The 16,495-nt window shown below is 40.8% G+C and overlaps 1 protein-coding gene across 1 annotated transcript in view; it reads right to left on the minus strand.

The window, feature by feature from the left end:
- Nucleotides 1-16,495, minus strand: part of LOC127427056 (vinculin) — a 56,142-nt gene that overhangs the window by 25,214 nt on the left and 14,433 nt on the right. Inside the window, exons 2-6 of the mRNA XM_051674383.1 lie at nucleotides 15,747-15,817; nucleotides 7,111-7,261; nucleotides 6,920-7,028; nucleotides 6,487-6,609; nucleotides 2,394-2,554 (exon numbers count right to left, since the gene is read on the minus strand). Coding sequence (XP_051530343.1) covers nucleotides 2,394-2,554; nucleotides 6,487-6,609; nucleotides 6,920-7,028; nucleotides 7,111-7,261; nucleotides 15,747-15,817 — 615 coding nt within the window. The remainder of the gene's footprint in view (nucleotides 1-2,393; nucleotides 2,555-6,486; nucleotides 6,610-6,919; nucleotides 7,029-7,110; nucleotides 7,262-15,746; nucleotides 15,818-16,495) is intronic.

Consider the following 16,495-nt stretch of genomic DNA (forward strand, 5'->3'; position numbering starts at 1 on the left):
GTTGGTTGCTTACTGGTGCTAGGAAGAGGGAAAACATTTAACCGGTTTTAGCATCTCTCCACTGGTTACCGGTGCAATATAGGATCCATTTAAAAGACCTTATTTGTTTTTAAAGCTTTAAATGGTGTGGCGCCTTCTTATCAGAACTTCTGAGCTATCAACAATCCCCTAGAACCCTCAGATCCTCAGACAAATTTCTCCTGCAAATACCTCGCTCTCGCCTAAAGTTTAAAGGGGATCGTGCATTTTCTGTTGCTGGCCCTAGACTGTGGAACAGTATACCTCTGGACGTTAGGTCTGCCCCTTCCCTTCATGTTTTTAAATCACGCCTGAAGACGTATCTGTATTCCTTGGCTTTTACAAGAATGTTTACTGTAGATTTTATGGGTAATTTCTTGTTTTTGTGTTATTTTTCTTATTAGTCTGTTATTGTTTTATTTGCATATGTACAGCACTTTGGTATACACTAGCTGTTCTTAAACGTGCTATATAAATAAATTGACCTTGACTTATTGTTTACATCTTGTGTCTATACTTTTGAAACAGTGACTATTTTAACGTTTACAGATTGGCCCCATTGACTTCCACTGTAGTGTCTCACTGGAACACAGATTTGTGCATTTATTAAAGAAAAGGAGGTAAAAGTCGACATTCATTTTTGTGGTATAATGCTGTTGATTGAGCTTAACTTGCATTGAACCCAGAACATTCCTTTAAAGGCATGAGAATTTAAATGAGAATTTGCAGGTAAATGTGCTTAATTGTCATAAAAATCTTACTGGTCTTAAAAATAGGCTTCATTTTCGTTTACACAAAATGTGTAATTTCTCATTTTTTTTTCTTTTGGTTTTTTGAGGTGAAATGTGACCCAGACATTACTTTTGTGAAATTCATTCATACACAAAACTTCAGAAAGCTTTAAAGAGTGAGATATGTTGATAAATTCATGCGTGTAATAAAGCATTAGATGAATTTGCAGTGTCTGCAGCAAAAAAAAAAAAAAAAAAAAAAAAAAAAAAAAAAGACAACCAGGTTTCCACAGCACTTTCATTCCAAAAACTGCATAGCTTTTCCAGTTTCATTATTTGCACAAAAAAAAAAACGCACTCATATTTTGGCAGCAAAAACACTTGTAGATGTTTTAGTCATCAAACTCCATCTCCATAATGTTGCTAACCACAAATAGAAAAAGCAAAAATCTGTTCCAGTGAGTCACTTACAATGGAAGTCAATGGGGTCAATTTTTGGAGGTTTAAAGGCAGAAATGTGATGCTTATAATTTTATAAAAGCACTTGCATTAATTATTCTGATAAAACTCATGTATTATTTGAGCTGTAAAGTTGTTTAAATCGTTGATTTTTGTGGCAGACCATTACATCGTCATAGCAACGTAAAATTGTAAAACTGACTACTGTGTAAAACTAACAAGGAAAAGGTTAGTAAGTGATTTTATCACACTAAAATCATTTAAATGTTTTAAAAAAAGTATTTTAATGTTTACGGATTGACCCCATTGACTTCCATTGTAAGTGTCTCACTGGAACACAGGTTTTTGCATTTTTTGGGGGGGGGATTTTCTCCCTTTTTCTCCCCAATTTGGAATGGTCAATTCCCAATGCACTCTAAGTCCTCGTGGTGGTGTAGTGACTCGCCTCAATCCGGGTGGCGGAGGACGAATCTCAGCTGCCTCCGCGTCTGAGACCGTCAATCCGCGCATCTTATCACGTGACTTGTTGAGCGCGTTACCGCGGAGACGTAGCGCGTGTGGAGGCTTCACGCTATTCTCCGTGGCATCCACGCACAACTCACCACACACCCCACCGAGAACAAGAACCACATTATAGCGACCACGAGGAGGTTACCCCATGTGACTCTACTCTCCCTAGCAACCGGGCCAATTTGGTTGCTTGGGAAGCCTGACTGGAGTCACTCAGCATGCCCTGGATTCGAACTCGCGACTCCAGGTGTGGTAGTCAGCGCCTTTACTTGCTGAGCTACCCAGGCCCGATTTTTGCTTTTTTTTTTTTAAAGAAAAGGAGGAATGAGTCGAATTAAATTTTTGCAGTAATCAACACTATGCAACAAATGCTGTTGATTGAGCTTAACTTGAACTCAGAAGATTCCTTTAAACTATATAAACTTGTACCATGAGGCACAGAATGCAACACCCACACACAAACTAATCTATGTTGGCCAACGTCATACACTCGCACTCTAATAAGTAAACTAATTTCATATTGCACCGCTGCTAGTGTCTATGACAAAAAGAGTTTCCTTGTTGCACTGCAGTGAGTATATACATGCATATGTGTGAGCAGACTGTATATTTTTTGTAAGGCCAGACATCAATCCATGCGCGTAAGTACACAGTGACCTTTGCCCTCTCACACACCTTATTGGCCCAGGCATCCTCATCCCAGGACGTGAGCTGCAGCACGCGGATGATCTCATTGATTTCTGTGCTCATCTTCTCCACGGTGAAGTTCCTGTTCTTCAGCGCCTCTTCCACACCCTTCCCCTGAGACGTCCTGGTCGTTACGAAGATCTTAATGCCTATGTGAGACATAAAAACATGACCATTAGAAACCGAACGCTTAGAAAAGCATCATAAACCCCACAGCAAAAAGCTAAATCATAAACTTCAGAAAGAACTTACTGCATAAACTCTGTTCAGATGAAGTATCGGCATGTGAGGTGAAGTATATAATGTAGAGATGCAGCGATATAGACATTTTTAATCATTTTATGTCGCAGCCAATAACTGATATGACGGCTGATACACACTAAAGATTACGGTATACTTGGTTTTTCTGTGTCGTTCCATCAATGCTCGACATGCAAAGACACGGACTGTCCGTGCATACTGTGCTGATGAAGAAATTTGCTAGATGTACTGAAGTTACTTCAAGATACTATTATGTACAGTGAAAATAAAAAAGGAATAACTGTTTAAAACTTTGAATGGATAGAAATAAGCTTACCTTTCCCAATGCTAACTCTTTATGTTCAATTCTGTTATTATTAATAATCGATAACTAGCTGTTAAATTGCTGTTAATTATTGGCAAGATTTTAAGGTAACACTTTACAATAAGGTTGTATACATTCATGTTAATTTCTACAGTATATATTGTATATTTTAACATTAAAAATTGTATATTTTAACATTGGTTAATGCATTTTAAACTAACATGAACTAACAATGAACAATGGTACATTTATATATAACATTAACCAAGATTAATAAATGCTGTAAAAAGTTCAAAACAAGTGAAGCTCAGTCGACAGCATTTGTTGCATAATGTTGATTACCACAAAAATGTATTGACTCGTCCCTCCTTTTCTTTAAAAAAGCACAAATCTGTGTTCCAGTGAGACACTTACAACGGAAGTCAAATGGAAGTTTGTGTGTGTGTATGTGTGTGTGTGTGTGTGTCTCTCTCTCTCTCTGTGTGTGTGTGTGTATGTGTATGTGTGTGTGTATGTTAAATTGTGACAGATATTAATTTGAACAAGGACAACAACAAACTTGGTGTGTTTATTGCGGCTGCAGTGGGGACTCTGACCCTGATGGCTGTGGTGTACTGCATCTACAACCAGTTTTACACTAAAAACATTTATTCGCACACACAGCAGCATGAATCAGGTACAAACACCTGTCCAGATACACAGACAGACACACATATTTATTCACAGAATTCAGGTGCACAATTGCAATGTCGAGGTGTGTGTACTAGTGGTCTGGGTTGGGTCAGTGCAGAATTTTGTAGAATTTAAAACATTATCAAAAAGCCATTTGTAAATGCGCCTACAGGCCCACTCAAATGGCAAATCCTGCCTTTTCCCCATAACATTACAAAACATAAGCTTTGTTCCAAAAGCTATGGAGCTGCCTACCTAGACAGCATTTTAAGGCATCATTGGCTCACCCTTTATGCAAAGCGTGTTGGGAAAGGTAGGCAGCTTCCAATGATGTTTAAAGAACATTTTTCTCAGTCATTTTGATGATGAGATTAACAATCCACACAAACTGTCCTAATGTCTCTGGTCTCTCTGTTAGATATCGCTCTGGATCTCAGCAGCTCATCGTCCTCTGTGTTTTCCGGCTATGTGAGGGATGGATGGATGCAGCAGAGGGTGGAGAAAGGTGGGGGGAGTTACGGCTCTCTATCTGACACTCCTTCAATAATCACTCTCCCTCCTCCTCTGTCACCTCCTCAGAGAGCGTCTCCATTTCACTCGTTCTCTCTGTCCAGACCGCTGCCTTTGAGAACAATCTCAGCACAGGATCTGGAGAAGAGCTTCCTTTGAGACCATCCGTTTGCGTGTGTGGCTCCACTGGATTGTTGGTTCAATTTACAACTGTATAGAAAAGCCGTGTGGCCCCCTGCCCTGATTTTACATTTCTCTAAGACGAAGAAAGCCACTTTACTCTTGGAGAGGTTTTTAACCAAATTAATCTAGAATAAGTTTGAGTTTTTATTAACAATGTGTTTTAACATCTTCAGGTTTTAATGTGGTTTTACTTGCATCTTAACCCTATTTCACAATAACAATAGCGAAAATAGTTTTTCGACAGCATTTGTGCCACAATGTTGATTACCGCAAAAAATAATTTCTCTCGTCACTTTTTTTCTAAAACAAAAAAACAAAAATTGAGGTTACAGTGAGTCACTTACAATGGAAGTCAATGGGGTCAATTTTTGGAGGGTTTAAAGGCAGAAATGTGAAGCTTATAATTTTATAAAAGCACTTACATTAATTCTTCTTTTAAAACTTGTGTATTATTTGAGCTGTAAAGTTGTTAAATTATCGTTTTTATGGTAGTTTTACAGTTTATGCGTTATGTCGTCATGGCAACAATGTTGTAAAATTGGATATAATTTTACACAGATGCGATTAGTAAGTGATTTTATCACACTAAAATCATGTTAACACACATACTGTTTATGTCTTGTTGCTATACTTTTGAAACAGTGAGTATTTTAACGTTTACACACTGGCCCCATTGACTTCCATTGTAACGATACCGTTTTTGTTTTTTTTGTTTTTTCTGAATTCCATATCAACAGTTTATTTCAATTTTATCATCAAAGTCATGTCTAAATAAATGAATGAATTAAAACATTAATCAAATTAAAAAAAAGATCAGTTAGATCAATTTAGTAACAATTTAATTTAGTTTAACAATTTAGTATTATTATTTTTTATTTTTTTATCAAAAGTGCTTTTATACAGAACCTCACAGCACAATCCAAAATACAACGCTGGAGTTATTTTTGTCAAGTAAAGTTCTGCATAACAGAGCATCGTTATCTGAGATATTGCTTAAATATAATACAATTACTATTGATTTATTAGTAGTAGTATTAATATTAATAGTAGTATAACAGTGAATTTTACATGACTATACAGTAGTGATATATTTCTGTCTGACTTTTTTCCTATTTAAATTGAGCTTTTATTTTCACGGAAGCTTTTATTTTGAAGCCCTTTCCTTTTTTGTGTGTTTTTGACAGTAGCTTCTGACTTCCGGAAAAGTAGGTCACAACGTGACACAATGTGATTATTAAAATGCAAACGGCTGCTATTTAATGAAATAAATGTGTAGTTTGTATGTGCCTTACACTACAAAGTGAAATAGTGCTCTGCTCACTGTCATCTACTACGAACAGAGCACTCAATGCTCATGATGGCCTTTTCTGTGTATATGTACATTGTAGTGCGCAGCACATGCAGACTATATATTTATCTAATTAAATTGCAGCCTTTGCGGTTTAATAATCGCCCTAGGACATAACATGATTTTAATTTGTGCGCTGAGACGGTATCGGTTTTTCGTATCTGAGCATTTTCACGAGTACATGACATGAGCGCAGTATCGAACATCCCTGAAAATCAAACCAAAGGGCAAATACAGGATGGAAAATTGCATTTGTTTTTCTCCCCTTTTTCTCCCCAATTTGGAATGCCCAATTCCCAATGCGCTCTAAGTCCTCGTGGTGGCGTAGTGACTCGCCTCAATCCGGGTGGCGGAGGACGAATCTCAGTTGCCTCCGCGTCTGAGACCGTCAATCCGTGCATCTTATCACGTGACTTGTTGAGAGCGTTACCGTGGAGACATGGCCCGTGTGGAGGCTTCACGCTATTCTCCGCGGCATCCACACACAACTCACCACGCGCCCCACCGAGAGCAATCCACATTACAGCGACCACGAGGAGATTACCCCATGTGACTCTACCCTCCCTAGCAACCGTGCCAATTTGGTTGCTTAGGAGACCTGGCTGGAGTCACTCAGCTCGCCCTGGATTCAAACTCATGACTCCAGGGGTGATAGGGAAAAGTTAATTTCTGACACTAATGTGCACTGATGACTCATGCAAAATTAGACCAGCAACATACAGTGTATTAAGAAATTAAACAGGGACAAATTTGATTTCAAGTTTAAAAGAGGTTTTTGAAAGAGGTCAGATGTCAAATGAGACCTGATATGAGGACAGGCAGCAGCTCCTTCACTGTGTTCATGGAGTTCACCAGCATGACCCTGTGCTCCTGATGAGTCAATTCCTGCTGTCGCTCATCAATCATCTTCGCCATCTTTGTCATACCTGTGAGTGCAAAACACAATCAGAGACGACTCTTCAGTCTACCGTGTCTTAAACGGGTACAGTGCAACACACCATCAAGCGATAGTTCTACTCAGTTCTAAGCAACCAGCCGCAACTCTCAACAGTGGCGAGCAAAACAAAATTTTTACGAACTTCTATAAACTTACTGTTTTTGTTGTGTTGGTTCACATATAGTTGTCTCTACATATTAAACTGGGATACGCTAAAGTGTTACAGCATTATAAAAAATTACAATTCTCCTTAACAAGTGTTCGAGTACACTATACTGTATTTGATTGCGTGTGTTCACCTGGTCCCAGGTTCTTTGTGTATGTGATCAGGTCTTCCATCGATTCCACGACCTCAGCTACAGTCAGATACTCCAGAATCCCTTTACACACACGGATGATTTTACGAACCTGACAGCAGAGAATCTGTCAGTATCGACACACAACAGCACTTGGACTAAATCTGTTAAATGCTGTTAAAGTCACACTATACCTCGGCCTCATCGAATGTGAGCAGCAGGTCAGAGGTGCCTGACAGGATCCCACGTGAGCCATCGATCAGATAATCTCTGGCCTGGACAGAATATGGGTCAGCCTTCAACATCTGAGCAGCCTGCACTAGTTTAGTACAAGCGCTCTCGACCCTATAAAGATTGAGAGAAAAAAAAGAGAGAGAGAGAGAGTGTAAGAGGCTGCTTTTTTATGGTTATGATAAATCCATTTGCTTATGTAAATGAAGCTATAGACTAACACTACATACACCAGCTATGTCCAAATGTCCAAAACCTTGTGATCAGCAAAGCTCTGTTTCGCACAGCCCTGCACATGCCAGTATTTTTTGTACTTTTTGCGTGCAGTGCTTCAATACCATTGGACGAATTCGAGGAAAGGGGCAGGGTAGATATGCCTGTGCTTTTGAGGCAGAGTAAAACTAATGCAAAGAATGTTAAAAGGACAATGTTTTCACTGTGAAATTTCTTCAGCTTTCTGTTGTTCTTGTCCGGAAAGACAAGTAGGCCTATTTATCCACTACCTTTTCAGAATCAGAATCAGAATGAGCTTTATTACCAAGTATGCTTACACATACAAGGAATGTATGCTTTCAGTGTACAACAATACAATACAGCAACAAGACATAGATAATAATAAAAAAAATAAAAATAAAACTAATTATACACATATGTACAGACACACACATACATACATACACACATACACATGGGTAGTGCAAATCTAATACAATTTGTTATGTACAGTGCAAATGTTGTTGTTGTTGTTGTTTTCAGAGGAATGAAATGGCAGAAGAGGTTGGATGTGTTGGATAAATATAAGAAAGACTAAACTGTGTATTGCACATAGTTATTGCTCAATGGGGCAGTTTAACCGTTCATGAGATGGATAGCCGGAGGGAAAAAACTGTTCCTGTGCCTGATGGTTCTGGTGCTAATAGCTCTGAAGCGTCGGCCAGAAGACAATAGTTCAAATAGGTAGTGGGCAGGGTGAGTGGGGTCCAGAGTGATTTTTCCAGCCTTTTTCCTCACTCTGGAAGTGTATAGTTCTTGAAGGGGGGGCAGGGGGCAACCAATAATCCTCTCAGCAGTCCGAACTGTCCTTTGAAGTCTTCTGATGTCTGATTTCATAGCTGAACCAAACCAGACAGTTATTGAAGTGCAGAGGACAGACTCAATGACTGCTGAGTTAAACTGTATCAGCAGCGCCTGTGGCAGGTTGAACTTCCTCAGCTGGCGAAGGAAGTACAACCTCTGCTGGGCCTTTTTCACAATGGAGTCAATGTGGGTCTCCCACTTCAGGTCCTGTGAGATGGTAGTGCCCAGGAACCTGAATGACTCCACTGCTGCCACAGTGCTGTTCAGAATGGTGAGGGGGGTCAGTGTTGGGGTGTTCCTCCTAAAGTCCACAATCATCTCCACTGTTGTATGCGTGTTCAGCTCAAGGTTGTTTTAACTGCACCAGACAGCCAGCTGTTCAACCTCCCTTCTGTATGCAGACTCATCGTCATTTCGGATGAGGCCGATGACAGTGGTGTCGTCTGCAAACTTCAGGAGCTTGACAGAGGGGTCCTTGGCGATGCAGTCATTGGTGTAGAGGGAGAAGAGTAGTGGGGTGAGCACACATCCCTGGGGGGCACCAGTGCTGATTGAGAGAGCAGGGATTTTGTACACTGAATAAAAATGTCTATACAATACACCATAGTTTGGTTTCAAAAATAAGTTAAGGAAGCGCTGCGGTGCCAGGTGAAAGTATAAACAAGGCTTAAGGCAGCAACTTTACACAACAAATGAACAGCGCTTCTCAGAATTTATTCAATGAATCTTAAACAATGAAGTTTGGTCATAGATTCCACGTCTCTACCACAGAAGGCATCACGGTCAACTGTTGGTCAAAAGCGTGCTACAACCTTAAATCTCCATTTGCAGATACCAGATACCAGAAGCATTGTTTAGGGAAAAACATGTTGAAGACTAGCTGACAGGAGGTCAATTTATTAAGTGATGAGCTATTTCCTCACAAAAACAGTTTATTCAGCACACTGAAGCATCTCCTCCATAGAGATTCATTCAAAAAGAACGGCCTCTTGTTTCCTCGCCAGTGTACAATGTTACACTATGCTTTGCTAACCTTGAAGGCTCCCCCTTGGAAGAGGGGTTCTGGTTTGATACCCTTATAAGCATAAAAATACACAGCACACACAACTATTGGGTAAAATAGTCATTTAATTACAATGGCCTATTTTTATTGATACTTATTAGTGTTCAATGAAATCGACATTTTTTTCAGAACAGTTTTTGAAGCAAAAAATATTTGAAATAAAAAAAAAAATCAAAAGTACCAGACTTAACGTCTTTAACAAGACAATGAACATACCCATTAAGCATTGTGAATGATGTAAGTGAATTAAAAACAATGGAAAAATATAAAACTATCGGTTTAAAGTTTTTGATTATAAGTATAAAAACAACATCCTAGTAGTTTGAGAGTGTAGAGAGGCCGATTTGATTGTGACATTCACATGGGAGTGTGCGGTTGCTGCAAAGCTCTTTTGGCACGCTTTGTTTGCCGTGATTCTCTGTAATGGGTTCAGGATGGGCAAGGAGGCAGGAACCGGCAGAACAGTCAACATGACTTTAATGACATAAAAGAACTGAAACATAACAAAACACATAGACACACACACACAGTGGCCATGTGTATCTCTCTCTTTCTCGAACTGGCACACCCGGTTCATCTTTATCCCCCTCCCGGCTGATTAGGTGACTCAGCGCTCAGGGTGCATGGCCCGACTACACCCCCCTCCTCGTCACACTCCTTCACCGCCCAATTCAGGCCAGAGAAACCTCCGGCATGACATACTCCCCTCTCTTCCTGGAGGGGAGGTGTTGCCCTTCTGGCCATCCTTCCGCCGGCAGATTTTCCCCGCCTCTCTGGAGCCCTGTGAGAGACGAGGAGAGGAAGAGGGGAGAGGGAAAGTGCAAAGGGGAGAGACAGAGAGAAAGAGAGGAGAGAGCGAGAAAAACTTGCTCGCCGGTCCCCGGACACACTGTCGCCTGGACTTCAGCTACTCCTCCGCCCTCTGGCGGATGACAGCCGCTCCTCCCCTGGTGGACGGCAGTGAGTCCTCCAACCCCTGGCGGATGGAACAGCTCCTCCCCTTCCTGGCGGATGGCAGCGGTTCCTCTGACTCCCAGCGGCCGGCAGTAACTCCTCCATCCCCTGGCGGACGGCCGTGGCTCCTCCCCTAGCGGATGGTAGCGCCGAGGACTCCATGACAGCGCATCCCTCCTCCTTTCCAGGTTTCGGCACCAGTCTAACGGGTTCAGGATGGTGCCAGGAACCGGCAGAACAGTCAACATAACTTTAATGACATAAAAGAACTGAAACATAACAAAACACATAGACACACATACACAGTGGCCACGTGTATCTCTCTCTCTCTCGAACTGGTGCACCTGGCTCATCTTTATCCCCCTCCCGGCTGATTAGGTGACTCAGCGCCAGCCGTGCACCCTCATTGTCCGGCCATGCCCTCCTCCTCGTCACACTCTCTGATTGGTGGACCTCTCTTCAGGATCATGGGTAGTGTAGTTCTTCAACAGAAATTCCGCTATTACATTTTTTTTTTTTTTTTTTTATTAAGTTAAAATAACGCGGACTGTTGGCTTAATATTAAGCATATTCCATCAATTAACAACTTTGGAGCTCATGGTAGGTCTGTCTTTGAAGGCTTAGAATTTATCGTTAAAAAACAATCTATGGAAAAAACCAGACTGTTGTGCTCAGTACTGTCCCACATACACCACAGTTCAGTGTTCAGCTGTCCTAAGTCATGTAGTAGTGACTTATTAGGCCACTGAACACTCCCTGCACAGACACACACTCATGTCCTTTTCACTGTGTCCTCTCCTCCTGTGAGGAGGATATTGTTGTAGTTGCAGAAAGGAGACTGGTGTCATATTTCCCTGTGCAGGAGACACTGCAGCTGTGTGTGTGTGTGTGACAGGACAGCAAGGTCATGACAGTGTGTGTTAAAGGTGGCGGGGGGGAGATGTGGTAATGTATGTGAATTTTAATCAGCATTAATGCATGCACATACAAACACACAAAATAAATCTATTAGAGGTTGACAGATATTGGATTTTACAGATAACTAAGGTGGTGGAAATGGCTGGTAATTATTTGGTCCATGTTTTTTTGTTTTTTTTATTCTTAGTGTTTCCTTACTATAATGCGCACGGACACTGAGGCTTCAAGAGTCCAAAAGGAATAAAATCCCAGATGCAGTTTATTGTTCCACCAAAATCCCAATATGGGTTAGGGTTAGGGACATGATACAGCATCCAGGTCATTAGGTGTCAGTGATACTTCGACATCAAAAAATGACTGAGTGCACCTTTAAAGGTGCAATATGTAACAATATTCATGTAATATTCGCCATTTTTTGCCAATGTGTGAACGGCTTGTAATGCAATTTAAAAAATGAGCCCTCCCCGGACTTCCTAGGTTGCCTATTAAAGCCTGTAGACTGATTTTCATGCGAAAGGAGCGGGTTGGTTTTGCCGGGAAAATCCAAAGGATGTGACGTTTATGCACGCTTTAATGAGGAATAAGGTTTATTATTATTCACAAGATGTGAAGTTGGAGATGCATGCATGTGCTGACACGTTTCCATGTAGTCACATTTTTCTTTGCTCGACCTCGCTTCAATTTAGAACGCTTTATAATCCATTCAAAATAACAAATATGCATTGAAGTGAGGTAAAATTACTTATTTAACCTAAAGACGCCACTGTTATACTGTAGAACCAAGATACTCTAACTGTAGAATCCTCTAGCGGCGGCTGCAGAAAAACCGATAGTTTTAAAAAGCAACTATTGGCACGATTAATCGGTAAAACCAATACATCAGTCTACCTCTAAAATCTATGTCTGGTATGACTCAATGTCAGTGTGTAAGATCAATGCAGTACTGAAAGATGTTCTCATCAAGGTTGTCTTGTGTAAAGCGACATTATTTTAAATCATGTCTGTACACAACACAACCAAATGACACAATGTCTGAGTAAACAGACAACCACCCACAAAAACAGCATCATTTTGTATTTTTTTTATTTTTATTTCAGTTACTCCCTAGACAGTATAACAACACTGTATGTGTTGAGATGACTGAAGAAACAGATGTGTGTGTATGTGTGACTCATGGGGCGTTCAAACAGAGAGGGATTACATTTGCAGGAGATCTCCTAGTCACTGTACTATTGGTCACAGATATACAGTGCATCCGGAAAGTATTCACAGCGTTTCACTTTTTCCACATTTTGTTATGTTACAGCCTTATTCCAAAATGGATTAAATTCATTATTTTCCTCAAAATTCTACAAACAATACCCCATAATGACAACGTGAAAGAAGTTTGTTTGAAATCTTTGCAAATTTATTTAAAAAAAAAATGAAAAAAAAAAAAAAAAAAAAAAAATCACATGTACATAAGTATTCACAGCCTTTGCCATGACACTCAAAATTGAGCTCAGGTGCATCCTGTTTCCACTGATCATCCTTGAGATGTTTCTACAACTTGATTGGAGTCCACCTGTGGTAAATTCAGTTGATTGGACATGATTTGGAAAGGCACACACCTGTCTATATAAGGTCCCACAGTTAACAGTGCATGTCAGAGCACAAACCAAGCCATGAAGTCCAAGGAATTGCCTGTAGACCTCCGAGACAGGATTGTATCGAGGCACAGATCTGGGGAAGGGTACAGAAAAATTTCTGCAGCATTGAAGGTCCCAATGAGCACAGTGGCCTCCATCATCCGTAAATGGAAGAAGTTTGGAACCACCAGGACTCTTCCTAGAATTGAGCGATCGGGGTAGAAGGGCCTTAGTCAGGGAGGTGACCAAGAACCCGATGGTCACTCTGACAGAGCTCCAGCATTTCTCTGTGGAGAGAGTAAACCTTCCAGAAGAACAACCATCTCTGCAGCACTCCACCAATCAGGCCTGTATGGTAGAGTGGCCAGACGGAAGCCACTCCTCAGTAAAAGGCACATGACAGCCCGCCTGGAGTTCGCCAAAAGGCACCTGAAGGACTCTCAGACCATGAGAAACAAAGATTGAACTCTTTGGCCTGAATGGCAAGCGTCATGTCTGGAGGAAACCAGGCACCGCTTATCACCTGGCCAATACCATCCCTACAGTGAAGCATGGTGGTGGCAGCATCATGCTGTGGGGATGTTTTTCAGCAGCAGGAACTGGGAGACTAGTCAGGATCGAGGGAAAGATGAATGCAGCAATGTACAGAGTCATCCTTGATGAAAACCTGATCCAGAGCGCTCTGGACCTCAGACTGGGTCGAAGGTTCATCTTCCAACAGGACAATGACCCTAAGCACACAGCCAAGATAACAAAGGAGTGGCTCCAGGACAACTCTGTGAATGTCCTTGAGTGGCCCAGCCAGAGCCCAGACTTGAACCCGATTGAACATCTCTGGAGAGATCTGAAAATGGCTGTGCACCGACGCTCCCCATCCAACCTGATGGAGCTTGAGAGGTCCTGCAAAGAAGAATGGGAGAAACTGCCCAAAAATAGGTGTGCCAAGCTTGTAGCATCATACTCAAAAAGACTTGAGGCTGTAATTGGTGCCAAAGGTGCTTCAACAAAGTATTGAGCAAAGGCTGTGAATATTTATGTACATGTGATTTTCTTTTCGTTTTTTATTTTTAATAAATTTGCAAAGATTTCAAACAAACTTCTTTCATGTTGTCATTATGGGGTATTGTTTGTAGAATTTTGAGGAAAATAATGAATTTAATCCATTTTGGAATAAGGCTGTAACATAACAAAATGTGGAAAAAGTGAAGCGTTGTAAATACTTTCCAGATGCACTGTAGTAGCCCTTTTCCACCGACATGGTTCAGGTGCAGGTTCCTGGCCCGGTGCGAATTCTCAAACTGTTCCACGCATTTCCACTGTAGAAAAGGCCATTCCGGGGCCAAAAACCTGGTTTGACACCGGCCCCAAAAGCTTGCTGGTTTCTACGCAGGAACCAATTATGTCAGGGAACAGAGGGCGGGATAATGTTTCGTCACCATGGTAAAGTTTTCCCAAACAACAACAGTAGCTACCGTCTGCAGCAAGGAGTACTTCTTCGCTCTATAACAATAAAAAACCCACAAAATTATCAGACATCAAAAGCGTAACACATCGAAACGAGTGCTCTACTTGCGATATGGTATTTACGAAGATCCGAGATAAAATAGAGAGATCGCAAAGGAAAAAATACTCTACAAAAACGAAGATACAGTGTGAAATGATGCACACCACCTTCAATCGGACAATTGACCAAATCATAAACAAATTGAAAAACACTTAATGGAGTACAGGGACCAAAAGAAGGACATAAGTAAAAGCGACAGTGGACAGAGCAACGATGTTTTGAACTCGGACACCAACCAGTGTACGTGTCGTCTTTAGTGTAGAGCTTGTTGAGCAATGTAATAACTATTTTTAAATATGTCCTCAAAAACAAAAGTTAAAGCTGTATACAAACACACTGTGACGTGCCATGTTTGTTAATGTTTGAGGTAGTCACATGAAACCACCACGTAGACAGTAACCAGTTACGGAACCGTTCAGCTCTCAGGTCGGTGGAAAAGCGCAGCTGCTTTACGATAGGCCCCGACCGTGAACCAGCAGAGCACAGGCTAAGCATGAGAACCATCGCAATTTTGGTGGAAAAGGGCTAAGAGTGATTTGCAATGTAAAGTGACCAGAAGGCATTCGGGTTCAACGAGAGTTGCCGATTTGAGGGAACATAAGCAAGAGTCACGGTGCAATTCGACAAAGTTGAGGAGTTTTTATGCGAATGTATAAAGATACGTTATAGGTCACTCGTATACTGTAGCTATGAATAAATATGGCAACTCTAGGACTGGAAGTCCTGCCTTGGTGAAAACAGCCAATCGGCTTTTTATAGAGACATGACATGTTTTTTGTGCTAAAGAAGCTAAATGTTTGTGCCTCTGCTGTCAGATTTTATTGCTAATTTGAAATGTCATTTGAATGTAATGTTAATTGATATTTTTGAACTTTCCCCATTCAAATAGATAGGAGCTGTACTTGTATGACTTGAAAAAAGCTGCCTTGAGGTAATCTGTTGAACTGCCAATGAGTCGCTGTCACCTCAAATCACCAGATCTCAAAATCTGTCCTTTTACATCACAAAGAGTAATGCAGAGGAGTTGCATGTGTTCTGAGGAGTAGTATGCATGCTAAAGTGCTCTAGTAATGATCACAGGAAATGTAGTTGTGTTTCCACGAGTTCAGCTGTCCAGGCATGTCTGCAGCTCATTTATAACACAACACACCTGCATGACAGCGCTCACTCCCTCAGCAAACACACACACACACACACACACACACACACACACATACATTCAGTGTATTGCAGCCAAGCTGAAAGAACAAGTATAAGCACAACACTAGCAATGCACACTAACAGAATCTCTCTCTCACACATACACATCAATAGACAGCTCCATTATTCACACAGCACCACACATTTAACATATCATCCCTGACCTTTACAGAGGAAGAGTGTGTGTGTTCTTACTTTATAAAAGCAGGAGGCATGTCTCTCCTCATGATGGCATCTTCTGTGGTCTGAACCGTCTCCTTTCCCACCTGTATTTAACACACACACACACACACACACAAAACACACATTAAACATGTGACAAACTCTCAGACATTTTAAATGGAAAAGCACAAGGACTCTAGACTTTGTAAGTTTGATTCATTTCTGTGAATGAATCGATTCAAAACTCTGATTCAACGATTTGCTTGTATCATCACTCAAGAATGTTCATGGAATTCATGCAACCCATATATTAAAATGTTTACATAAAATTATACAGCCATAGATGTCCATAGACAGATACACATAACACAGTAACACTAATGTGTTGACTTGTGGTTCAGGGGGACAATCAAGAACCGATTCACTGAGTGAGTCGTTACCCAATTCAACTCGAGACTTATTTTGCTTTATTAAAATGAAATCGCTCAAAAGATTTTTTCATTCATGAATTGGATTACACTATCTGCTCTTCATTTTTGATGTTGAGTACAACCAACAAATCAATACTGCAATCTTGCAGCTTAAACATACACAAAACAAAAGCAAACTCAACTTTTAACAGTAGATTCAATATAAGCACAAGAAACACTTTTATTACTGCATTCCGTTCACATCGGTAGATGAATGCAGGCGGTCAAGATCTGTTTACTGAATGTCATGCAAATCTTTCAGTTCTAATATTTTTAAAAGAAAAATGGAATCAGGTCTGAATAAAAAACATT

The sequence above is a fragment of the Myxocyprinus asiaticus genome, chromosome 36, assembly GCF_019703515.2.
Source record: "Myxocyprinus asiaticus isolate MX2 ecotype Aquarium Trade chromosome 36, UBuf_Myxa_2, whole genome shotgun sequence".
Taxonomy (NCBI): domain Eukaryota; kingdom Metazoa; phylum Chordata; class Actinopteri; order Cypriniformes; family Catostomidae; genus Myxocyprinus; species Myxocyprinus asiaticus.